The sequence below is a fragment of the Sinohyriopsis cumingii genome, chromosome 2, assembly GCF_028554795.1.
Source record: "Sinohyriopsis cumingii isolate HCF-2022 chromosome 2, ASM2855479v2, whole genome shotgun sequence".
Taxonomy (NCBI): Eukaryota; Metazoa; Mollusca; class Bivalvia; order Unionida; family Unionidae; genus Sinohyriopsis; species Sinohyriopsis cumingii.
Genome location: NC_142962.1, coordinates 152,218,974 through 152,245,542, shown reverse-complemented (window position 1 = coordinate 152,245,542; position 26,569 = coordinate 152,218,974). Strand labels below are relative to the sequence as shown.

Here is a 26,569-nt window from a genome sequence, read left to right as displayed (position 1 = left end):
GTACATAACACCTGTAGATACAGCTGTATGTCAGCTATAATAACTTGTACATAACACTTGTAGATAGAGCTGCATGTCAACTACATTAACCTGTACATAACACTTGTAGATACAGCTGTATGTCAACTACATTAACTTGTACATACCACTTGTAGATACAGCTGTATGTCAACTACATTAAGCTGTACATAACACTTGTAGATACAGCTGTATGTCAACTACATTAACTTGTATATAACACTTGTAGATACAGCTGTATGTCAACTACTTTAACTTGTACATAACACTTGTAGATACAGCTGTATGTCAGCTATAATAACTTGTACATAATATTTGTTTTAAGGTATATTCAAGCTTAGTAAAGTGATTTTCTTTATGGTGGAGAGGAACAGTATACCACACTGTTCATTTCATATTTGAGGCCATCCATATATGACATCATAGAATTTTGGTGGATTTTTTAACCCCCCTCCCCTTGTTGCATTTCATCACAAAATCTCAAGACCCTCCTCATATATGATGTCAAAAAGCTTTGGGCTCAGTAAAATATTTCAAAAGTAAAATTGGTTTGAAATCGCTTTTTTACAGAAAAACATACAAATATTGTATTCTGAATTATTTAATACCCAACAAAATTTCTTCATCAATCTGGGTTTAGTCCTCTGGAAACCTAAAGAGAAAAGTTATGGATAGGATAAAGATTTAAAATCCAAGGAATAAGGTTGTTGACATCTCATCCCATGGATTTATTTCTCAATGTTATCTTCCTCCCATGGTGATATGCTATGTAATATACAAATCAGACCACCTCCCCCTTTGGTGTGTGACATCATATATGGACAGCCCCTTTGTTGACTTTTTTTGTAATGCATGTTATGGTAATGTAGATAGAGAACTTTGAATAATTTGTACATGTGTCAGTCATGAGGAGTTATGCCAGTTATTTGAGTTTTACTTAGAAATTTATTATTCTTCTTCGTATTATTATAATTATTATTATCAGATCTTGCAAGTCAGTACTTGAGACAGTACCAACCAATATATATATATATTTCTATTAACAAGAAGTCTCATGAAAGGCAGAACAAACAATTTAGAGCCTTGATAATTACCTTTCACTTACGGTATGATGCTAGGTGGGCAAAATAAACTTGACTTTTGATCTAAGATACAAAATCCTTCAAATATATGTTCTATTTCAGGCCAAGTCTTGATTCTGACATCATATTTTTGCCATTTAAGGTGAATAAGCTTATGTTGATACCCACTCTGCAAAAGCCTTAAAGATTTTTCCAGCACTTTTCCATCTTAGAGCAGCTATGTGCAAACCAACTCTTTTATTAGGTGTTAGAAAGGAATTATTATTAGCGTATTATTAATGTAATTTTTAATAATAATATTAACCAGAAGTGAAATGGAAGAGCAGTTTGTATAATTTTTTATTATTATTATTATTATTAATATAGAAACTGATGGATATATTTAAAAGAGGTTTCATAATTTAAACAAAATTTCACGTTTGCTCAGTCATTTTTTTAAGGTTTTAATGGATTGAAACCAGATTTTAATGTGGGACTGAACATCAAAACCTAGGTTGATTTTCACCATTATCTGGTAAAATTTGCAATTTATAACCTTTGTTGGACTTAGGAATTGGCCATTTTTGCATTACGAATTTGGTTTCCACACAATAACAGTTGAAAGCCTCAACTGACTGAAACTTGAATTTGCTTGAAGCTAATGCCCTAGGTCAAGTTTTATCTTCTCCTTTTTCCATACAATTTTGCAAATGTTTGGCTCCACTTAAGTGATACAGATCTATCATTATAGTTTGGCCACTGTCACTGAAAATAGAGAAGTTTTTAAATTACTTTTCTTAAAAAGCAGCGAACAAAATTTGACTGAAAGCACTTTGTCATAAAGGGGCCTGCAAATTTATACAAACGATGGTGATTTGCCTCCCAAAATTGACTTCCATTACTAAAATTAGTGACCAGTTAATAATGGACAATTGATGCTTTGATGTATGGGTGAAAAGACAATATATAGAAAACCTTGAAACAGTTATTTTCATTACATATGCAATCTACAGAGATCAGTCACTTGGGTCTCTTGTTTAACAGAAGGATCCATGACTTATGAGGGTTTCTAAAACAATGGCTTTGGAAAAATACTGAGCTAAGTTTTCTTTCTTTTTGTTGATTAGTTTTGTTAAACTGATGATAAATTATGGGCATATTTAAATCTTGTGGAAATGTTGAAAAGCAATTACCGTAATTAATAATACCTGAAAGAAAATATAGATAGCAAAATCATTGATTGGGATATAAATTTTGAAAAATTGTTAGAATTTACAAAAACTTCATAGAGTTGTAACAATATAAAGTTACAGTTGTAAAATTATGCATACTATTCTATTAGTAAAGCAGAGATAACCACACCTAGTCATTATCCTAAAACATAAGGTAGGATCAGAGTATTTTATGTTGACATCTTCTGAATTAGTGTTTATCTTAAGAAGTGTATTTAATATTTAATGAAAAGTGATTTTAAATGTCAATTTATGATGATCTGAATTTGTATATAGTGACAATTGGTTTGATGAAGTGCGTGAGACCTTAATGTCTGACAAGTATATGTACCTGTAAATTAGTATTAGTTGGCAGGTATCAGCACATTTGACTGACATATGGCGATACATTAATTATACCTCTACTCCTTGAATTTGAACTTTATTTTGTTCTAATCAGAGTTATGCACAAATGTATGACCAAATTTCATGTGACCTGATCAGTGTGCACTTATTGCTATTTATATATTTATGCCAAATAATAATTTCTTAAGCATAAAGTGTGGATATCGCATCAGGTATGTTAAATGAGCTATTTCTTACATTTATAAAAACAGGTGTCTCCCAGGACCCAGCATCATGTGATCATATAGAAAAACCCAAAGTAAAATTTAAATGTTGTAGTTTATGATTTAATCACAGATACATTGAAATTTGGTCATATCATCTGGGTCTTTGGCCCTTTGAAAGATTTCTTTGAAAGCAGCTTTGGCCATGGGATAATATATTGCTTGCTTGTACCTTGATGATGGCATTTTTCAGGCTCCATCAATAGCTGAATCATTGCAGGCACAAGCAGGAAGTGATGATGAAGGTAGTAAAGCATGATCTTAAAAGCATGACAAAGTCCTAGAGGTCTATGTGTGACACATAAGTATAACAAAGACCTACAGGTCTATATGTGACACAGAAGTATGACAAAGACCTATGGGTCTGTGTGTGACACAAAAGTATGACAAAGACCTGCAGGTCTATGTGTGACACAAAAGTATGACAAAGACCTACAGATCTGTACGTGACACAGAAGTATGAGAAAGACCTACAGATCTGTACGTGACACAGAAGTATGAGAAAGACCTACAGGTCTATGTTTGACACAGAAGTATGGCAAAGACCTGCAGGTCTATGTGTGACACAAAAGTATGACAAAGACCTACAGGTCTATGTGTGACACAGAAGTATGACAAAGACCTACAGGTCTATGTTTGACACAGAAGTATGATAAAGACCTACAGGTCTATATGCGACACAGAAGTATGACAAAGACCTACAGATCTGTACATGACACAGAAGTATGACAAAGACCTACAGGTCTATGTGTGACACAGAAGTATGACAAAGACCTACAGGTCTATATGCGAAACAGAAGTATGACAAAGACCTGCAGATCTGTATGTGACACAGAAGTATGACAAAGACCTACAGGTCTATGTTTGACACAGAAGTATGACAAAGACCTACAGGTCTATGTGTGACACAGAAGTATGACAAAGACCTACAGGTCTATATGCAACACAGAAGTATGACAAAGACCTACAGGTCTATCTGTGACACAAAAGTATGACAAAGACCTACAGGTCTGTATGTGACACCTAATTATATGCTGTTGATCACCATGTCTAGTATCATTTTCTTGTGTATAAATCCAGAGATTTGTTCTCCATCTTGTGTTTTGGATTCTGTTGCACTTCAGCCACCTTGCTTTTCACAAACTCGTATGTGTAGCTTCTACTTGCTTTTTCCTATCCCAAAATTTTATTTAAAAAATATTAATTTATGTAAGTTTTACACATCCATCTGTCCATCAGTTCTTTAAATAAATTTATTCATAGTAAAGATTGTATCTGAAGTTGAAAGGCAACATTGACAGAGTGCAGCCTACATTGATATAATACTTTTAGCCAATCAACAGGTATGATCAAAATAGCATTTTCATAATCATCAGCCAGTGTGAGCTGTATTTGTTGGCCAGTATATATTCTGGTACACAGTGTGTTTGTTTGATTCAGTAAATGCTAATAAGAAAATTTATAAGTGGCTTTCAGAATCGTGAATTAAGTACACTTTCAGTAATCAACATATTTATTATAAATTAATCTCATCAGTATCTGAGCATTATGTATTTTTCCTTCTTCTTGATAAGATATATTACATAATGATTATATTTTATTGTGTATATTCCAACCTCCCATAATGATCACCTCCATTAACCAGCCATCTTTCATTTCAAGACAGTTGTGTAACTCTCATAAACTTCATGTTTGTGGAGTTCACTTTAGTGGAAAGTGAGACATAGCAGCAGACTGGCATCACTATTGCCAATAGTTTGAGGTTTTGATTAATATTTTCATTTGTCGATATTTCCTGATCTCTTTGATTGATTCTCATCATACATGGTATTAATCATTATGAGTTAAGACAATTCATTCTTCGACATGCTAGCTTGACCCTGCAAGTTTGGGTCAAGTTCAGAAAATCAAATGCTGAAAATTTGTGTTGTGGTTTTGATTAAAGTTTTTCATTTACTTATATTTCCTAAACCCTTGATGGCTTTTCTTCATTTTTAGAATAAAACATTATAAAATTTAAGACAGTTCATTTAGTGGGAAGCATGCTTGCACCTTTGACCTTTGACCATTGTCATAAAAAGTTTGCATTAGGGTTTTTGTCAAAGTTGTTTAACTAGCCTATGTTTCCTAAACCACTTGATGAATTTCTTCAAAATTTAAACTAATCATTATGAATGTAACATAATTCATTTACTGACAAGCATTCTTGCCACTTTGATATTGGGGTCAAGGTCACAATCATAGAAAGTTTGCATGAAGATTTAGGTCACAGTTTTTTGTTTCATTTGCTTATATAACGCAAATGCCTTGAAGGATTTTCTTAATATTTGGAATGAATCATTACGAAGCTAAAACAATTCATTCTTTGAAACACATTCTCATCTTTTATCCAGAATCAAAGTCACAGACATATAAAATTGGCATTAAAATTTGAGTTTAATTTTTTTTCTCCATATATTTTTGTTAATGTTTTATACAATAGATTTTGACAAAAGGCATTCTGTCATTAAAGTCTTTAAGTTTTATACAGTAGATTTTGATCTGTCATAAAATATGGATGCTCATATTATTAATTTTAAAAGATCTCAAAATCCGCTTATTAGAATTTGACCAAGTTTGGTAGAGAGCATTCTAGCATGAAGGCCTTACAGATTTTGATTAATTATTGCATTCTGCCATCAGATATACCCAACATTACTAAAAATAGAAAAATCATTATTAAAGAACCTCTTTTCAAGAACAGCTGAACAGACTTTGAACAAATTTGACAGAAATCATCCTTGCATGCAGGACGTTTAAATTTCTACTGATCCTGTACCAAATCTGGCAGATCTTAGTATAAAAGACTTTTAAATAAGGTCTTTCAAGTTTTGCATGAATCATGCTGATAAATAAGCACTTTCTGTATAGAGTCACAAGAAATTCTATTATTATGAATATATCAAAGGATAGATATATGATTTGAAAGAAGTATTCAGGCAATAAGTGGTTGATGGCATGTTCCGTATAATACCAGATCTTGTAGAAGTTATCCATATAGCTTTTGCCAAAACTCTTGTTGTTAAAATGTAAGATATGACAGTCCTTTCTCTAATAGTGTCAGGAATGATGCCATCATCAACTATTTAATTAATGTTTTCACTGAAGTTTTTCATTTAAGTGTAGGCCGTGACCTTCTTGTCAGCTGGAGAAAGCATTCCTTTCAAAGTGCGTTCAGTTTTACTTCAAAAGTTTTTGAAAACCTTAATTGAAATCGATACCTTATAATATCCTGCAGGATTATTCAGATATATTAAACTCTTTAAAGAAATTTATGTTCCTGATGGCAAGATTTTTTTTGTGGTTTATTCAGCTGGTTATGGTGATATTTATAATAGGTTATTTAAGTACTCAGGATTTTACAAATTATATGATTATTGCTTTCTGAGTTATTTGGCAGCTTACTTTTCACATGAAATTTATGTAGAATAGTCAAGATTTAAGAGATGACAGATTTTTTTTTAATTGGCTAGCTTACAAAATTTACTTTGCTTTTCAGGAGAAAAGAAAAATGTATGATGAACAACATAAAAGAATGGAGGAAAGTGGAACATCATTTTTAGACAGTATTAGGGAAGAGGTCAGCAACAAGAAGACATGAGGGCTTTGAAAGCTTGGACATATGTTTGCTTGACCTCATAGTACTGTGTAGTGGTATAGACTAAAACTGCTGTAAATTAAAACCATGAAAGACACAGGTTCAGTAAATTATTGCTACAGTTGAAATCATGATGATATTTACAACTGTTCTTTAGGCTTTTTAGATAATACTTCACTGTAAATTTGTATGTCCTCAACTTACATTTCATTTAAGGAGTTTAGTTTTATTGCAGGTATGATTAGTTTTTTCCTGTTTTTTTATAAAAAGTGTTAAGTGGGTTTATTATCAGAAAACCTTTGTATTCCTTGCAGCTCATAGATCCATCATGTGGCTAATTTAAACCTTTATGACTGATCTAAATGTGGTTTCTTTCCTAAATGAGTCAAATAAAGGAATGTGATTTATATACTGACATTATTAAATGCCTCTGTTTTACATACCATGTAACCTGCTTTTTATTAGAGTAGCCTTGACTGAAGGATATATTTGTGTATGAAGAACAGGGATAAGTCCTGTTTGAAGATATATGTGTATGAAGAACAGAAATCAGTCCTATTTAAAGATATATTTGTGTATGAAGAACAGGGATCAGTCCTATTTGAAGATATATTGTGTATGAAGAACAGGGATGAGTCCTATTTGAAGATATATTGTGTATGAAGAACAGAAATCAGTCCTATTTGAAGATATATTGTGTAAGAAGAGCAGGGATCAGTCCTATTTGAAGATATATTGTGTATGAAGAACAGAAATCAGTCCTATTTGAAGATATATTGTGTAAGAAGAGCAGGGATCAGTCCTATTTGAAGATATATTGTGTATGAAGAACAGGATCAGTCATATTTAAAGATATATTGTGTACGAAGAACTGGATCAGTCCTATTTGAAGATATATTGTCTATGAAGAACATGTATACGAGGAAATGTAGTTTTCCAAACATCATCATTTGGTTCAATGAAAAGCAACTCAGGTTTTTAACATAACATTTTAAAAAGTGCCCACTCATGTTTTTAACATTTTAATGTTATTTGTAGCACAATGATGTAATATGATATAACATTTGTGTTATTGATTCAGTCATTCCAATCTTTTGTGAGATTTGTTTTAATATCATCTATTTCTGATTTGTTGAGGCAGTTGGTATAGGAGCAAACTAAAGTAAGTATTGGGGTGGGGACTCGACATGGGTGTTGTATGTTGGGAATAAATCCACCTGTTTCATTGTAATAGGTTGCCTTCTTTAGATTACAAAAGCAAGATATTTTAACTAAATAGGTCTGTTGGAACTTTTAAAAAAATATTTTCAGTGAATGTTGACCATAGTAACTTTTTATAATTTATCTTGACACATTGCTTTAATTAGTGCATCAGTCAGTCTTTATTGCATTTTAATTTTAAATACTGCAGTTTAGCTTCATAAATTTCAGTAAATTAGTTTTAGTATAAGTTGGTTTTTCAATATTAGTTCTTTTCATTCATTATATAGCAGATGTTTTTCTTTGATGTAAAATTAGGCAAATTTCTTCAAGAATATGATTTTAATTAAGGTTTCTTTTTTTGAGCAATTATGGATCTAGATAGCTTATACTATTCAGGTGGTAAATATTGACAGTTTATTTTCTTGACCTCACTTCCAGACTGCTGAATTGCTAGCTGTTCCCCACCATTGAAAATTCTTGCTTTACAGTACAGGGATTTTATCACACCTTGTGGCTTTGTGAAGAAAAGATATTAATTTGTACTGCCTGGTTTGCTGTATTTTCACTGGAATCAAATTTTAAATTTAAGACTCTGTTGGACATGCCATCTTTTGGTTCATTCAATTTCATATTTCAGAAATCATTCTGTAAGTCAATGTTTTCACTAGGATTTGAAGTGATGAGTTTCAGTTGGCAGCAGAAATGGATTCAGATTTAAGAAAAACAATTTAAATAGAAAAAGCTAGAAGAAAGTTCATGGTGGACATAAAAACTAGAATTCTATTAAAGATTCTGATGAGGACCCGTTTCTTTTTACAAATTTACACAGAAAAGGGATTAAAAAGGTAGATGGGTTGTACCATGATTATTTTTGTGTAGACGAATTCTAGATGTATGTTTAGTAAACTTATCTTTTCTCAGATGTGTAGTATTTACTGATCTCTGATAGAATCCAATTAGAAAATATTGTTTTGGGAAATGTTGATTGGTTAAATACTAGTTTGCAATTTTTGAAATCAATTGATGACATTATTCATTAAATGCATTCAAGCCAATCTTTACCAACAACTTGGTTGAATGCAATCTAGCATTTACCAGTATTGGTTGAGTGTAGAACAGAGTAAAACTATCCCTAATAATAAATCACAGCGTTTGAGCTCATGTAGTGGAAAGTGGGACACACCAGCCGACATGGTGGAAAGGGAGATACACCAGCCCACATAGTGGAAAGCGAGATATAATAGCCACCTATATGGCACCAATAGTGCCCTGCTAAGGTTTTCTTAAAGTTTGACGGCAAAGGCATGACATGCTGACTCAGGCCTTCTTGTTCTCTTAATGTCTTGGTTTAATAAAAAGCATTGTAAGTGGTATTCAGCCCATGGTCTCTGTGACTTTGTTTTTTTCTAACAACTTTACCAAGACATATATATTAGTTAGCAGTTTGTATTATTGATGTTTTCAGTTTTAATGTTATCAGTTAGAAACTGCCAATCTTTATGCATGTAGCATTGACTGAGTAAAGCGTAATTTTGTGTTTTGGTATGCGTTTTTTCGAAAGTTATGGTTGGCTACAAGCTCTGTGATAGATTTTTGATAAATGTTATAAATGCTCCATTACATTGGTGGGGTTAATTTTGTTCCTTTTTTCATTTAATATGAACATAAGCTTATCATAACAGTATTTGTATTCACTGCTTTCAACTTCAGTGCATTTTAATCAAGCTGTATAAACTATTTTGGATGATAGACTAGCTTATACTTGTATTGTTACTACTGGAATAGTTATTTACACAAATATTTATTAATATTTGAACTTCTCTTTTTGAGTGCTGTTAAATCAAATGCAGAAGAACCTGTAGTTGCTTTATATTAAAGGGAATTTCCATGACATTTATTTTATGCTACTTGAAAATTATAATCATTTTAAATTTTAAATTCATGTTTGTTTTCTTTCCATGGCATGCCATTGTTTAAAACTTAACACTTTTCTGTTAAATTTAAGTTGAATTCATTATTAAATGAAGACTTCAATCTTCCATGGAGTATGGGACAGCAGATTGGAGTCTAAACTGTACTCAGTTAAGTACTAATTAGTAATTTATGATGCCTTTCCTCCATGTTTTTTAGTAACATGACAGACATTGTTTCAATTTATGTAATTTTTGCATATTTTTTCATCTAGACGAATAAAGAATCTGTTATCCTGAACAATTATTTTCTCTCCAGTTTGGATGTCATTCCGTCTTTACTAATTCTTGCACACACGCACACACACACACACAGAGGACTGTTAGTGGGTACCTCCCCTTAAAAGAAGGCTATTCACTGAAACTTTGGCCTTGAAAATGCTATGAGGAAGAAAAACAATCATTTTTTAACAAATTGACCACATTCATTAAAGAGTACCTTATGTTTATTTTCTGAGTACACTCATGCTCAATTATATGGACACAGATAACTCATGAACACACTTAAAAAGCAGGGTCAGGCAAGGATCCCATTTTTGTTTTATTTTGAAATAAAAAAAGATACGGTACCTATTTGGTGAACTTGAACTTTTAACTTTTAATAAAAGTTATATATTTTGTTAAATTATTGTTAAAGAAAATATGCAGTACCCTTAAAATAACAATATATCACAAAATATCAATTATGTAAGTAAGTAATGCCTACTAGTGGGAATACATTAAAAAATAAATACCAATTAAATAAGTCTTTTCAGGTGAAATTTTTATTTCATTATCTTTTCAATTGGTTTCAGTGTAATTATCACAAACATGATGTGCCCTCTTCTATTCAAATTTGACAAGTGTTAATTGACGGTGATGCCCAGCAGTGTTTGTTTCCCTGAGAGCTTAATTACATACTGTATTTTGATCTCCAACTTGTGGAAGTGTTGCTTGCATTGTTTCAGTCAATTCAATTCACATTAGTCTTTTGTATCAAAATAGGTAGAGTACAAAATTTAAAACAGATGCAAATCATATCTGTGTAAGAGCTAGTGGTCATGGTAGCATATTAAGTCAACTAATTTTAAATGACTAATCAAACACAAACACCAAGAGCTCTGTAAGTATATATAACATAATTGAAGTAACTAAAATTATTAGGTGGTTTATTATAATCATTCTCAAATGTGATCAATGATAGCAAAATAACCAAGCAAAAGGCCTCCTTGGGTGCATGAAAAGCTTTCTTTTCCATATATGGATTATTATGGGGGGTGGGTGAGTTCCAAAGATTCAAGTGAACTTAAAATTCCTGAATTGGCATTTCGAGATTTGCTGAAAGATGAACAGTAATTTCACTACAACTTGCAAAGAAATTGCAGCATTAGTATTTTACTAATATAAAACAAGAGTCCTCAAAGAGCATGATCCTTCCAGGAGTTCAAGATAAAACCATTTCTTCCTTTCAACTACCAAGTGTTGAAACCATCATTCATCAGTGATAACTAAAATTAACTACTGTGGTGGACATACTGGATGTCAGACTGGTATTATTTTCATTTAGAACATCGTGTCTAAATGATCATCCATTCAGGGAAGTAGTGACAAGATTTTCACAACATCCATCACGACAGCCATGTCAGATGTACAAATGGTGCCATTTTCATATAGAGCCAATTAGTTATCACCAGAAGTCTATTGGTGAAAACTCCATGTTGTATATAGACATATACTTGGAAGGAGTAGAGATATTAATATTTTCAAGAAAGCCACTTTGGAGGTCATACTGAGGGCTAGTCATTTTTATTTAGAATCAACCAGACACATATAAACTTTATCATAAAAACCCAGTGTCCAAATGACTTTCCATTTAAGAGTAGTGAATAAAAGATTTGCAAGGTGGCCATATATTGGATGTTGAATCAGCACACCATTAGAAAAAGTCAAATATGACCATTCATCCAGGAGAAATAGTGATAAGATTTTCACTGGCTACTGTGGCAGCCATATTAGACTTCAGATCAGTACCATTTTCATTTAGGACTTACTAGACACTATAAGAAGTATTTTGGTGAAAACTCCATGTCTATATGACATTTCATTTAATAGCGGAGATAAGTTTTTAAGATGGCTGCTGTGGTGGCCATATTGTCCATCAGATTGGCACCATTTTTTTGAAGGACCAACTAGACTCCATAAGAAGTCTTTTAGCGCAAAACTCATGCTGATATGGCAATCCATTCAAGAGGAGTACTGATAACTATAAAAAGATTTGCAAGATGGCTGATGTGATAGTCATACTGGGAATCAGATTGGCACCATTTTCATATAGGACCAACTAGGCATAATTAGAAGTCTGTTGGTAGAAACCTCATGTTGCTATAACCATCCATGTAGGATGTTCAAGATGGTTGCTGTCGGGTGACCATATTGGATGTCAAATTGGCACAATGTTCATTTAAGACTCAATGGACATGATATTAAGTCTTTTGGTGAAAATCCCACGTTAATATGACTTTCTGAACTGGAGGAGTTGCTATAACAGGATTTTCAAGATGGCTGCCATAGCTTCCATAATGGCTGTTTGACCAACTAAATATCATAAGAACTCTTATTTGCACAAAAAAAACAACATATTACCATCCATGTATGATTAGTGATAACAAAATTTTCAAGATGGCCACTGTGGTTGTCATGCTGGATGTCATTTCAGCAACATTTTCATTTGACCAACTATACATCATAAGAAGTCATTTAGTGAAAATCGCATATTGATATGACCAACCATTTCAGGAGGAGTAGCAATAACAAGATTTTCAAGATGGCCACTGTTAGATGGATGGATGGTTGATGGATGACAGACCATCCCATAAGCTGTTAAACTGCTCATGTCTATGACCAGTTGAGCTGATAATTGAGTTTTGATGTTGCTTCTCTAAATAAATGTAACTCATTTTTTGAAATAAAGAATTTTGTTTTATTCTGAAAATACAGCAACACTAGAATTTATCTACAACCACATGCAAAAAGTGATGACATAATACACAATGTTTTTGCTGGTCACATGATATGTGTGTGTGCGATTTGGATTTTTAACGTAGCTTTAACAATTTTTCAGTCATATCGCTACGATGTCTGCAGTGTGGCAGTTTATAGTGATGTCTAGCACTGGGGCATCGTGCTGCAGACATGTAGTATAAAGTCCCATCCAGTCACATTATTCTGACAACAAGCCGACCAGTCCTAACACTAACCTCTTAATGCTGAGCGCCAGGTGAGGCTGCCGCAGCTGTTAGCACTATTTTTTAAAGTCTTTGGTATGACTCAGCCGGGTATTGAACCCATGACCTCCCGCATCCAAGGCAGATGCTCTAACGACTAGGCCAGCAGAGTGGTCACAAACAAGATATGTGACTTGGAGTAAGATTGGATATATTGAAAATGAAGTTAATTTGTAATTATTCTCAACATTTTTATTAAATGAATATTCAACCATTTAACACACACCCTTCTCATTGTCAATGTGTATCCCTTTATTTATAGATTTCACATTGTAGATCCAAACCTAGCTTATGCTATGGTCTATGATTTTGGACCCAATTGTGTGTGGGTTAATGAGGGAAAGGTGTATGACTTTAGATCCCATTGTGTGTGGGTTAATGAGGGAGAGGTGTACGACTTTGAACCCCATTGTGTGTGGGTTAATGAGGGAAAGGTGTATGATTTTGGACCCCATTGTGTGTGGATTAATGAGGGAAAGGTGTACGACTTTGGACCCCATTGTGTGTAGGTTAAAGAGTTAGAGGTGTATGACTTTGGATCCTACTGCATGTGGGTTAATGAGGGAAAGGTGTATGACTTTTGACCCCATTGTGTGTGGGTTAATGAGGGAAAGGTGTATGACTTTGGACCCCATTGTGTGTGGGTTAATGAAGGAGAGGTGTATGACTTTGGACCCACTGTGTGTGGGTTAATGAGGGAAAGGTGTATGACTTTGGACCCCATTGTGTGTGGGTTCATGAAGGAGAGGTGTATGACTTTGGACCCACTGTGTGTGGGTTAATGAGGGAAAGGTGTATGACTTTGGACCCCATTGTGTGTGGGTTAATGAAGGAGAGGTGTATGACTTTGAACCCCATTGTGTGTGGGTTAATGAGGGAAAGGTGTATGATTTTGGACCCCATTGTGTGTGGATTAATGAGGGAAAGGTGTACGACTTTGGACCCCATTGTGTGTAGGTTAACGAGTTAGAGGTGTATGACTTTGGATCCTACTGCATGTGGGTTAATGAGGGAAAGGTGTATGACTTTTGACCCCATTGTGTGTGGGTTAATGAGGGAAAGGTGTATGACTTTGGACCCCATTGTGTGTGGGTTAATGAAGGAGAGGTGTATGACTTTGGACCCACTGTGTGTGGGTTAATGAGGGAAAGGTGTATGACTTTGGACCCCATTGTGTGTGGGTTAATGAAGGAGAGGTGTATGACTTTGGACCCACTGTGTATGGGTTAATGAGGGAAAGGTGTATGACTTTTGACCCCATTGTGTGTGGGTTAATGAGGGAAAGGTGTATGACTTTGAACCCCATTGTGTTTGGGTTAATGAGGGAAAGGTGTATGACTTTGAACCCCATTGTGTGTGGGTTAATGAGGGAAAGGTGTATGACTTTTGACCCCATTGTGTGTGGGTTAATGAGGGAAAGGTGTATGACTTTGGACCCCATTGTGTGTGGGTTAATGAAGGAGAGGTGTATGACTTTGGACCCACTGTGTGTGGGTTAATGAAGGAGAGGTGTATGACTTTGGACCCACTGTGTGTGGGTTAATGAAGGAGAGGTGTATGACTTTGGACCCACTGTGTGTGGGTTAATGAGGGAAAGGTGTATGACTTTGGACCCCATTGTGTGTGGGTTAATGAGGGAAAGGTGTATGACTTTTGACCCCATTGTGTGTGGGTTAATGAGGGAAAGGTGTATGACTTTGGACCCCATTGTGTGTGGGTTAATGAGGGAAAGGTGTATGACTTTTGACCCCATTGTGTGTGGGTTAATGAAGGAGAGGTGTATGACTTTGGACCCACTGTGTGTGGGTTAATGAGGGAAAGGTGTATGACTTTGAACCCCATTGTGTGTGGGTTAATGAGGGAAAGGTGTATGACTTTGAACCCCATTGTGTGTGGGTTAACGAGGGAGAGGTGTATGACTTTGGACTCCATTGTGTTTGGGTTAACAAGGAAGAAGTGTATGACTTTGGTACAGAATGGGAAGATATGAGCATTATATTTAACGGATTTCATTTCCTGCAGAGATGGTGCACAGTTTGAATGTTTTACTGGGATTTACATGAACTGCCATCTTTGTTATCACAATGTTGATGTGCAGCAATTTAGTCCGATTCTTTTCTTATTGTAAATACCATAGTAATGACTTTAGGATCCAGTCTTGGTTGTACCAAATCAATCCATGGGGATGATGGACTAAATCAGAGATTACTAACTGAGGTTTCAAAGCAGTGTTTACTTGTGGAATATAATCCAAGGAATTTCAAATGTTGAATATGCTTCAGGTACTGTTTTAAAGGTTATAGCATAGACATGACCATCAGGTTATGGACAGATGAGATGGAAGAGGCACTGTCAACATGTGTGCCTATTTTTTTTGTATTTTGAACTTGAGAATCTTAAATGTGTTTGCAATGCAATCTTTCTTTGAAAGGCACACAAAGAAATTTGACATTTATGCACATATAGACATCCATTGTTCAAATCATTTCCAGGTTATTGACAATAATGGAATGCATCATCACATGTGGGTCGAGAGCAAAAAATAATATTATGGGGCAGTTGCTTTAAACACTTTTTATCCAGAATTAGGTCTAAATATAAAGCTGATTCCAGAATTAGGCCTATATATGAAGCAGATTCCAGAAATTGTTTCTAGTAAAATAAGTTTCTTTAATAATTCTTAACCCAATCATGATGCTTTACTGCTAACTCGCAAAGCCAACCATCCCAGACTAAAACTTTTTAGCTAAAAACTAAAAATTATCTGCCCACCATGGTGGCAGTTTGATAGTGATCTCCTCTTGATACTGGGATTGGCACTAAATTTTGTGAATTCTTAAGTTATTAATGGAACTGAAGGTACACTTTCTATATGGAATTAACTGCAAGGAGGCTTGGAGGATTTATAATGACTGAGCAAGTACTATCAAAGAAACATATTTTACCATAAAAAGTTGGTTTCTTCTTCAGATACAGTACTCAATCATAATACCTTATGAATAGGTAAGAGGTGAAGGGAGGTACATCCTTTATCCTGAAGAGACCATCTCCTGTCCCCTAGGATAAGTGAGATAGCTTCTAGATAACCAGACTGGAAGACAAACTCCATATGTCAGGAAGTGGCTTCAAAAGGGAAAACTTTTCCCTCCTGCAAATCCAGTATAAGTCTTGAAATGGATCTTTATGAAGCTATCAAATGACTCAGAAAGGTAACCTTTTGAAGCATGGATAAAGGTTCAAATTGAGCCTTTTAGGATAAAAGATCTCTAATAAAAACAGAATTGTAGTCTGATCTCCATTCCACTGCATGGATAATAACTGAGAACAGTTTCACTCTTATCTTTATGGGGACTACCCTAACTTTGTGAGCCAATATATGAAGCAAATTAATTGGGGGGAGGGGGAATTTCTGATATGCAGAACAAATAGCCCACTTTATCCAGGATGAAAGTGTCCATAATGATATATCATCCTTCCCATTTCTAAAGTTTAGATGAGGCATGATATCCCTTGATGCAACAGCTTGATCTTGCCTTAAGGAGCTTGCACTAGGTTCTATGCATGACCTTGAGATGAAATGTCCAGAGTAGACAGGAATTATTACCAATATCTGATTACCCATGAATGGTAGGCTGTTCTTGGCAATGAAAGCTTTGGGGTTTCATGTGTGATGCTGATCCATCTTGTTGGAACTACATGTAAATGGATCCACCAATAGGAAATATACTCACTGATTCTGCCTGCCATTTGCCAGTGCAGTGAGGAGATAGGACTTACATGAGAGGTGAAAGAATTAAGCTCTTGAGAGCAGTTAAAATGGTGACTTGTTCTGTCAGGTTAATACTCATAATAAATTCCACTTGCCTTGGGCAAGGATCCAATGACACTGGACAGGTGAAATTCAAAATGAACAGAAGATAAGATAGGTCTTTAATTTGTCCAATATCCTCTCTTCCATTATAATGCAGTGTGGAACTGTAGGTTTTAATTGTGATTGAACTGGTTTTCATCAAAAAGCCAAAATAAATTAACTGTTGAGGAATGGATGCCTGCAGTGGTACAAAGTGCTTTGTGTACTCCACAGAATATGTTCCATTGCCTTCATATGCCTTTAAGTTGGATGGCCATCTCACTTGAGAAAGCCTCCACTTGTTGTGGGAACTCATTGTTCTTAAGAGTGTATTTTAATTAGATCCAGACATGCAGATTCAGTAAATCTGGGTTGGGATGAAACACCTACCATTATGGTTGCACTTAATATCTCGATTCCTGGTGATTCTGTTGCAAGATTGATGAGGTTGATCCAAGATTTCCGATTGAGTGGAGGAATTTGGGTAAGATGATACTGTTGCAAGATTGATGAGGTTGATCCAAGATTTCCGATTGAGTGGAGGAATCTGGGTAAGGTGATTCTGTTGCAAGATTGATGAGGTTGATCCAAGATTTCCCATTGAGTAGAGAATCTGGGAAAGGAGATGCTTTTGCTTCCAGTATTACCGTGGAACCTGAGGTGTTGAATAAGTGTATACATTTGGCCCTTCCAATCTATAGAAAGTGCATAGATTATCCAGTCCCTTTGGATCCAGGACTGGTGAGGCAAAGGTTGGGATTTTCACCTTGTTGCCAAAAGGTCCATCATAGATTCAACCTATCAAGCAACTAGTGAGCGAGAAATGAGGAATGAAGAAATAATTCCACTTGAATTGGTTCATTCTCGAGGGACAATGAGTCTGCCTATACATTAGCTGAGCTAGCCTTGGATTTGTCAAACTTGGGCATTGATGTGATGTTGAGGACACCACTTCAGAAAATCCCAAACAAGAATGCAAAGGTCTTGGGACTTTGTTCTGCTTTGCTATTTAAGATAAATCACCTCCTTGTCAGACAGAATTAGAACTCCATTCCCATATGGGTTCTCCAGCCACCAATGTAAAGCTTTCAAAACAGTTTTCATATAGATAACATTGATATGTTAATAATAATCCTATGGGGGCCACACACCTATGGCATTCTGAAATGGTAGGAGACCTGCTCCCCCCATCCTCTGTGTTTGCTTTGCTACTGATCGTGATTGCCACAGGTTGGACTTGAAGAGGTATCCCTAACGAGAGTCCATGGTGGTTTCCCTGCCTTTGAGATGCAGCTCCAAATTATGCAGATTATGAAAGTTGGTCCAATGGTGAAATTTTTTTGCCTGCATTTGGACTGTAGAATAAATATGATGGGAGCTCAAGAAAGCGACCTGGGACTAAAATACCCGCATTGAACAATAAAAACAGCAAGCAAGGGATTGCTCTGACAGATGGTCTGCTCCATATAGACAAGAAATTTACCATTGCATTTATTCAATTCTCACTTCTTGTGGAAACGGACTCCTTTTACTTTAATATTAATTCTATACCAAGTTGACTGAAATCATTAACGGGTATGAGGTCGATGTCCTTGTTAACAAGGATATTGAGAATCAGAAGGAATGTAACATGAGAAACCATATCTTGCTCCAAAATATAATTAGCCTGCTATTTTGTTGCCATTTATTTTGGTGTGTGTGGAAGAATCACAGAATGTTTGGAAGCCGTGTGAGTGAGGATGTGAATTAACACCTCTTGCAAGTCCACACTGATTATGTAGTCTTCCCATTGGAAGGCATTTAGAACCTGTTGTTGCATTCCATCATAAACCTAAGATCATGCAATGTTAAATCTTCTCCATTCAGCAATGAATGATCTGAGCCTTCTCCGTGCTGTGATCTGTGATAAAGGGGTGGGTTGTGAATGTATGTCATTTGAGATTGGGAGAGTCTCATGGAAATGATGGTGAAAACCACTGACCTCCTGTTGACTCCTTTCATTTACTTTTGGAGAACTGTGGTTTTCAAGGGTTATAAATCTGGTAGGACTGCTTCCCACTGGCCTGTCCTCACGGGGCATCCCTGTGATGTTTTGTTGGTTGCCTTGCAAATCAACGTATCCTTGGTGGCTTGTTGCAAATTCTGTCAACTTGATCATTAAAGAGGAGATCAGATGATTAAAGTTGCTAGTGTAAGCTTGGCCTATGACTGTCTTTAAGAAAGGTGGAGGTAGAGAGTGTTGCGTCTAGTTCCACCTGTTTTAAGTTCATAGCTGCTGTTACGGACATGGCCATAGTAGTTAGGTTTTATATTTTCAAATAGGCCATTCATGTTCCCACGTATGTATGGTGAGATTCTGGGTGGGAGACAGTAAGCTGTGAAAGATGGCCCTAGATCAGTGGTTTTCAAACTTGGTTATCCTGTAAAAGGCATTATTCAGCATTAGCAGCCCCATAGTAAATTTTAACTCTCTGGACCCATATTTGATATGGAGATAATAATAATAATAATAATAATAATAATAATAATGATAATAATAATAATAATAATGATGATGATATTTTATTGGCAACAAAATTTAATACATTTTTCAAAAATTAAATCAAGTATATTTCTGCCAGAAGTATTGGATAGTAGGAAAAAGCAGTATAGGTCATAGGTTTTGGAAAATATGTGGACTGTTCTTGGAGATTTATTCAATTAAGGGTACTTGTGGGCAATCCCATACCCTCACTCCCTGATTCATCTTAAATTAAAAAGTTAACTTCAATATACATATTTTTGTTTCTTATTCAACTTTGTAGTCACTATATTTCCATGAAAATGTATGCTTAAAATCTGATGCAATTCTTTCTTAAAAATGTGACTATACTCTTATATATCAACTACATATCACCGAGATATACAGAGGGCAGAAAAAAACTGTACTACAGTGGTATGCTACATGAAGACCATGACTCTGGGACAGAAACATTTATTTCATAGGAGTGGAAAGGTTTGCTGTGACAAACAAAGTTACTACTCCCTGTTTTGGCTGTGCATTAATATAAAGCCATAGTTACCAGTGTACAATATCATTTTAATAGAGAATATTTAACTTTTTATTGTCTTTTTGAAACGACTTAGCAATTTATTGTAGATCCCTCATTACCCATGAAATCAAAATGGTATACTTCCAAACTTGGGCGAGGCATGGTTCCTCAAAGTTAGATAAATATGTAACTCTCATTAAATATAATTATTATTACTAAAATACAAAGTCTGTCTTAACTTTGCCTGATTACTCATGTCCATAAACCTATGTAATTAATTTTTAAGAGATAAGGCCAAGATGTTTATGAGCTGAAGCTTTCCCACTTATGCAACGGAAAAGCCAATGAATGACACTAATAAAAATCAATACATCAAGTTGGTATTCATGTTACAATGGATAAATATAAGCTCTCATGTATAGCAGATGAATTTTGTAACTTTTGTCTGGACTTCCCTTTTCTTGTCAGTAACATCTTTAATAATGAATATATATTAACTTTGATTTGCACACAGAAAAGATCTGCTGGTACACATCATAAAGAAACATCATGCCTGCAAAATATGAAGCTGGTACACAGTATAAAGAAACATCATGCCTGCAAAATGTGAAGCTGGGACATAGTACAGTGCGACTCGACTATAACACGGTAGTTGGGGCCCATAGAACCCAACACTGTTATAAACTGAAATTTGTTATAACCAACTAAGTCAATTAGCTAAAGAAAATTACACATTTGCCTAAAATATGGTGGGCGTGGGTGTGTGTGTGTGTGTAATAAAGCAGGCACAAAAATACGTGCTTTTGATTAAATGAAGACAAACTAGTCTGAAAAACACTTGTATATTGACAACTTACATTTGTGTAGCAAACTCCATAATCTGTTAAGTACTGTACTGGTATATAATAAATCCCTGAATTTGAGTACAGATCACATAACTTCATGTATGACTCACATCCCATTAGAATACACAACACGTATTTATTTTAAAAAATGGTCGTCCTTGTTTTGATCTATAGCCGATCGTCACAAAACAATTCACTAGAGTTGTCACAAGTAGTACATGGATATAGCTGTTTACATGCTACATGTACATGTACTCAAACTGGCCTAGATTTTGGTCAGCTGGAGACAGTACCATCCTGCCGAAGCTACCCAGGATATGAGGCTATTGATAGGGAAATGAAAACTTGGACAAATTAAAAAGTTTAACAAACATCTTTGCAGTATAGCCCATCTTCAATTAACTTGACAGCCATATAACTATGGCTTCAAAAGATTGGAAATTTAATTTGCATTTTATGCCACCACTGGTAACGACCATAAGCATAATTATTTTTTCTGCAAAAATGAAACTTTCATGGCACAGTAAACGTGTTCCAGACATTTTGGAAAATGCAACAAATCTATCAGATTCCATTGCTTTTATTTAAGTCTGGTGCTGACTTCCTTCCATGAAAAGTTCTTTGTTGTTATTAAAGATTGTAGTCAGTTTTCCTTGATGAAGGGTACATGTGTTATTGAAGTTACAGCTAAAGGAATGCTTTGGAGGACCAAACAGTTGTTTGTTTAGTATTTATACAGAACGATCAGTACTTCAGTGGTGATCAGTTTTCTTTGAAGTTAAAGCAAAACTATTTTTTTCTGGGTACATTTTAAAAACAAAAGGAATAAGCCTTTGTTTGATTGCAGCAGTTACTCTTCCTGCCTTCAAAAGTAGATAGAGTGTAGCTAGTCCCGGTAGCATACCAACAAGTAGATCTCTGGAGTGATGATGCCTTCCACACATGCATCAGAATTTTTTCATTAAAAAAAAAGCCAACAGATGATGAATACACAGGTGTTCTGTTTTGACAGGGATTACTACAGAAAATATGAGATTCTGAAGAATTTAATTCTATGAGTGAAAATAAGAGGAATTTTACTTACCATCCACATCCAGAGGTCAGTCAAAATAAATATATTAATTATAAGCGAGTGGCCAATAACCCCACATTATTTCATAAAAATGATTCACTATGAGATATGACTCATCTGATTGATCTCCGCTACCAGAAATGTTATTTTCCAAAAATGCAGAGATCTCACAGCACAGAGTACTCAGGCCAGATGTCAGAATAAGCGGATTATGATATAACAATGACCTGTTAAAATGGTTTTAAAATATAAACAAAAAATCTGTTTATCTAACAAAAGATAAATTCCAGTGCATTTTATATCAAGTCTGCTGCTTCCTTTCATGATGTTTCTGAATTTCTTTTATTCCATACCCAAGGCTGTATATACAAGTTTAAACAGTCAATAACGTCAGGGAAAAAAAAATCGACAGATGGTTTATTTTGTTGCCAGTAAGGAATATAAATCCCAATTTGCGACACTGGTGAAGCCCAGCATGAACCCTGAATAAAATTTTTACAATTTATTTTTCGTACTTTTAAGGGAAAAAACTTTTTTTAAGTACGAGAAAAATACATGAATATGAAATTGCAGGAGCCATGTCACGATCGTCTTATATTAAAATTCATACAAGATCTCTTCCTCAAAAATGATAAACTTTTTACATGTTACTCTTCATACTTTTAAGAAAAAATTATTTTTTTCATGTATAAGAAAAGTCCCTGTATATGAAATTTTGGGAGCCATGCCACAATCATGTTACGTTCGAAATTGTGTTATAACAGAGCATACTATAGCAGGGTCACACTGTATATAGAAAGATCATACCTTCAAAATGCAAAGTTGGTACACAGTATAAAGAAAAATCATGACTGCAAAATGTGAAGCTCAAACTTACGCTCACAAGTTGTATAACTTTTGGCCTGGTCCCACTTTCATAACAATGTTTCAACATTTTGTAAAGGCTCAACTCAGTATAGCAAGCTGGTTATCTGTAACCATCGGATATTGCATTAATCTTAGATGTTTTAAAAGAAGCTGGTTATCTGTGGGATCAGCACTGAGATACAGGCCCTAAATAAGACTTTACAGTAAATATGCAAAGGAACAAACTTTTGAGTGGACTATGTACTCAAACTGGGAAGTTTTATGAAAGTGAGGCCAAGTCCCATATTCTCAAAGTGTCTTGAGCAAGAATGTCAAGCTCCAGTTAAAAACACCAAATTTATTTATGTTACTTGGTCAAAATCTGCTTCATTATATCAAGTATGCAAGTAGAGGAAGGGAAGTTCTATTATTCTAATTTGTTTGAAGTTGCAGTGTCACAATTTTAAAACTCTGACCTTGATCTGGAGTTTCTAGCTGAAACATGTATATAATACAGGTCTTAAGGCAAAGGTAAACTGTTCACAGTTACTTTGTGAAATCATCCATTGATAATTCATATATTTTATATATTATTAAGCTGACAATGCATAATTATTGTCTGGATATATTAACATTTGATGATACAAATGGCTATAGTTTACAAGTTGCAGTTTTCACAGATTATTCTCATTCTTGTTAAAAATATGAAATTATATAAAGAATAACAAAATAAATGGTCCCTTTTGATATATGCACATATTTAGATACAACATTAATATTCTTTATGGAAACAAAATATAATACTTGAACAAAAAATCACATTAAAAACATTTTGTTGTGTAAAAAAAAGTTCAAAGCTCCTGTGAAAATGAAATAAAAGTCTGTAGAGCTTCCAACAACAGACAGATTGATGATCTGCCCCCATGTCAGTCAAAATCAACTGATAGATTGCTGATCTGCCCCCATGTCAGTCAAAATCAACTGACAGACTGCTAACCTACCCCCATGTCCATCAAAGTCAACTGACAGATTGCTGATCCGCCCCCATGGCAGTCAAAATCAACTGACAGACTGCTGATCTGCCCCCATGGCAGTCAAAATCAACTGACAGATTGCTGATCTGTCCCCGTGTCAGTCAAAGTCAACTGAAACAATGTTGATCTGCCCACGTGTCAGTTAAACTCAACTGACAAATTTCCAAGCTCCGCCCACCTCCTGTCAGCTGTGTATTCAAGTTCTAGATGAACTACTGGCTGATGTGTAATCTACTACATAACATAGATAATCCATAAGAAGATAATCCATAATACAAGTCATTTAGATTATTAAAAATACTCCAGTTGTATGCATCAGTATTCTCTAGCAGTGTCTCAGTGAACAGAACATCCATTTTCCTGAATTTTTTAGCAAACAAACTCTTACTAAAACCAGAATCCAATACAATGTGCTGTATAGAGTTTTTGTCTCGACAACATTTAATTTTAAAGGATGGATACCCAAACTAGATAGTCCTAAAATTCAAAAATTCTTGATGCATTGTCTATAATTGAGTACACTTTTGATTATAGGTTAAAAAAAACAATGTGTTTGAATTCTTTGGCATTTACATATTTTGATATTTACATATTATTTAATGACAAATAAGATCTCTGTACAAAAATAAGAGAACAAAACATAAATGTGATTTTTCTGGATTTATGGTATATGAAGAAAATGATAACTATTGACATTTTTATGATTATAACACACTGAAAACAAATTACTGCTGTTGTTGTAATTTTGTTTCTTGTTCCCAATATTATTTTTACTTTCTTTCCTCTTCTTTCCCTTATTGTTAAACTTTGTGGCAAACTTTAATTTCCATAAATTTCTATCATGAATACATTCCATGGAATTTATCACAGGCAGATATGGTGCATATAATTCACAATTTTTTCAATCAAAACCAGAAAGAAGAAAAGGAATTTGAGATCTGAGATGCCAGTATCACTGGTAGACATAGTAAATGCATAATGCTTGTACTTTATCTACTTTCAGTTCAAACAAGTTGTATGGATAACCTAGTACCTACATACATATATTCAGTTTTATATGGATATCAGTTGTGCATAGCTAATGAATTACCTAGTACATGCATGTGTTCAATTTTACATGGAGATAAAATGTGTACAGTTTATGAACATGCACATTTTCTTATGAATAATTTTTTCTTAACATAAAATAAATATTTCTTAAAAAATGTGTTGTTCCATAAACATCATGATAATCATAAATCAAAAACATTTTTCCTCTTAAATGAACCCTGAACTTATATATAACAAGAATAAATACATAAATATATAATTATATACATGTGTGTTTGCATTATAAGTAGATTTATAAGCAAAACTGACTGTCATTGAAAAAGGTTCATGTTGTTTATTGATTCTTTTATGTTACCATTACTAAAACCAACAATAAGTCATCATCCTTCACTGTGGTGCAGACACTGACACACTTTATTTATTGAGTTACTCTCTTTACATTGTTGATGTAAGCATTTCGGTTATGTCTTTAGATGAATGTATTTTGTTTCTGGATGGGATAATTCTGTCTTTTGATTTCATTCATTGGTAAATAATTATGTTATCTTTACCTAGTTCATACACAGGATGAGTAGGTGTTATCAATGCTAACTATACAGTTCTTATGCTTCATTCTGAAGTGAGTCTGAAACTTATGACCATTTCAAGTTAACTTAACAGTCCCGATAAATAAATACTACATTAATTAATTTTTGCAATTCATATGACAACCTAACATGTACACATAACCTTCAAATACAACTGTAAATGTTTTATGATGCATACCTCAATTGCCAAACAAAATTACTCCGAGATGAAATTATTGCAATATTTTAACAAGAACTAAGAATAATGAATAAATTACACGTATAGCAATTGTGGATATTTTCCCTATCAAACTTGCTGAATTTTGTTCTTGAATAACAGTAATCTTGCACAAACCTGTTATGAGAGAACACCTGTCTTGAAAGACTGCTTTTTTTAGCAGAGAGGGTGGTCTCACAAGACAGATTCTACTGTAAATGGAAAAGTGGAAAAGGCCACCAGATCAAAAAAGACATCTTGGTGATCAAGATTAAAGCAGACAATGACTCGACATTCTTAAAAGATTCAAGCATCATAGAATTTTATTTGCAGGAGTTTGGATTACATTATGCAAATTCATGTGCAAACTGCAAACAGTTTTGTGTGATTTGGGCAACAGCACAGCCTGGCAGCATCACTGCATCAAGATGAACAGATATCTGAAATTGTGTCGTAAGTTAATATAAGAGGTAATCCGACATGTTAAGATGAAATAAGCAGCTGTAAGACTTAACAAGGAACACATGATGTCACAACTCTCACATCAATGTGTGACAATTCTTATTCAAACACTATCTTCAGTGGGTGGCTGCTCCACCTTAGTCCTGATCCCTCTTCCGCCTGGCATGTCTATGGGCATTGTCCCCTGTCAACTCATCTATGCTGATGGAATCAGCCACTTGCTTGATGAAATGACGACCACCTGTTTAGAAGAAGTAAAATATTAGCTGTTTTAACATAATGTGGCAAATATTTTTTACTATATTTCCTCGCTTATAAGATGAGTCCAACTGCAAACTGCACAGACCCAGATATGCTGTCGCATAATGTGCTGGCATATCTGGGTTTGTGCCGTTTGTTAGGAGTAATCAGTAGAACAAACAACACTGACCCTGACTGGCATCTGCATTATGCTATGGCAGATCTGGATCTTTGTTGTCTGCAGTTTGAGTCGACTTATAAGTGAGTATAGATGATAAATCAATAGTTGTATACACTCCCAGAGCTGACAATTTTTGGGGTTTCCTATACTCAAATTCTGGAATAGAGTAATCACAGAGTGAA

General features: G+C 34.6%; 2 protein-coding genes and 1 long non-coding RNA gene across 15 annotated transcripts in view; 2 read left to right on the top strand and 1 right to left on the bottom strand.

Moving 5' to 3' along the window:
- LOC149806101 (uncharacterized) overlaps nt 1-9,973 on the top strand; it is a 106,791-nt gene extending 96,818 nt beyond the window's left edge. For 9 of the 11 annotated variants that reach the window (XM_089950990.1, XM_089950988.1, XM_089950993.1 and 6 more), the window contains one exon: nt 6,458-9,973. In XM_089950990.1, coding sequence (XP_089807116.1) covers nt 6,458-6,559 — 102 coding nt within the window. In that variant the 3' untranslated portion in view covers nt 6,560-9,973. Of the gene's footprint in view, nt 1-1,202; nt 1,243-3,112; nt 3,165-6,457 lie in introns of all 11 variants that reach the window. The other 2 variants (XM_089950984.1, XM_089950989.1) reach the window with 2 other exon arrangements.
- A 450-nt stretch (nt 9,974-10,423) lies between these two features.
- On the top strand, nt 10,424-16,258 carry LOC149806100 (uncharacterized). The gene is made up of 2 exons (XR_016419855.1): nt 10,424-14,813; nt 14,904-16,258. It is a non-coding gene; the product is annotated as an uncharacterized LOC149806100 (long non-coding RNA).
- Nucleotides 16,259-19,388: 3,130 nt separating this feature from the next.
- The window catches only part of LOC149806099 (transmembrane channel-like protein 5), a 103,939-nt gene continuing 96,758 nt past the window's right edge, over nt 19,389-26,569 (bottom strand). For all 3 annotated transcript variants that reach the window (XM_089950977.1, XM_089950978.1, XM_089950976.1), the window contains one exon: nt 19,389-26,207. Coding sequence is in view for 1 of the 3 variants with exons in the window: in XM_089950976.1 (XP_089807102.1) it covers nt 26,104-26,207 (104 nt within the window). In the remaining 2 variants the exon portion in view is untranslated. The remainder of the gene's footprint in view (nt 26,208-26,569) is intronic.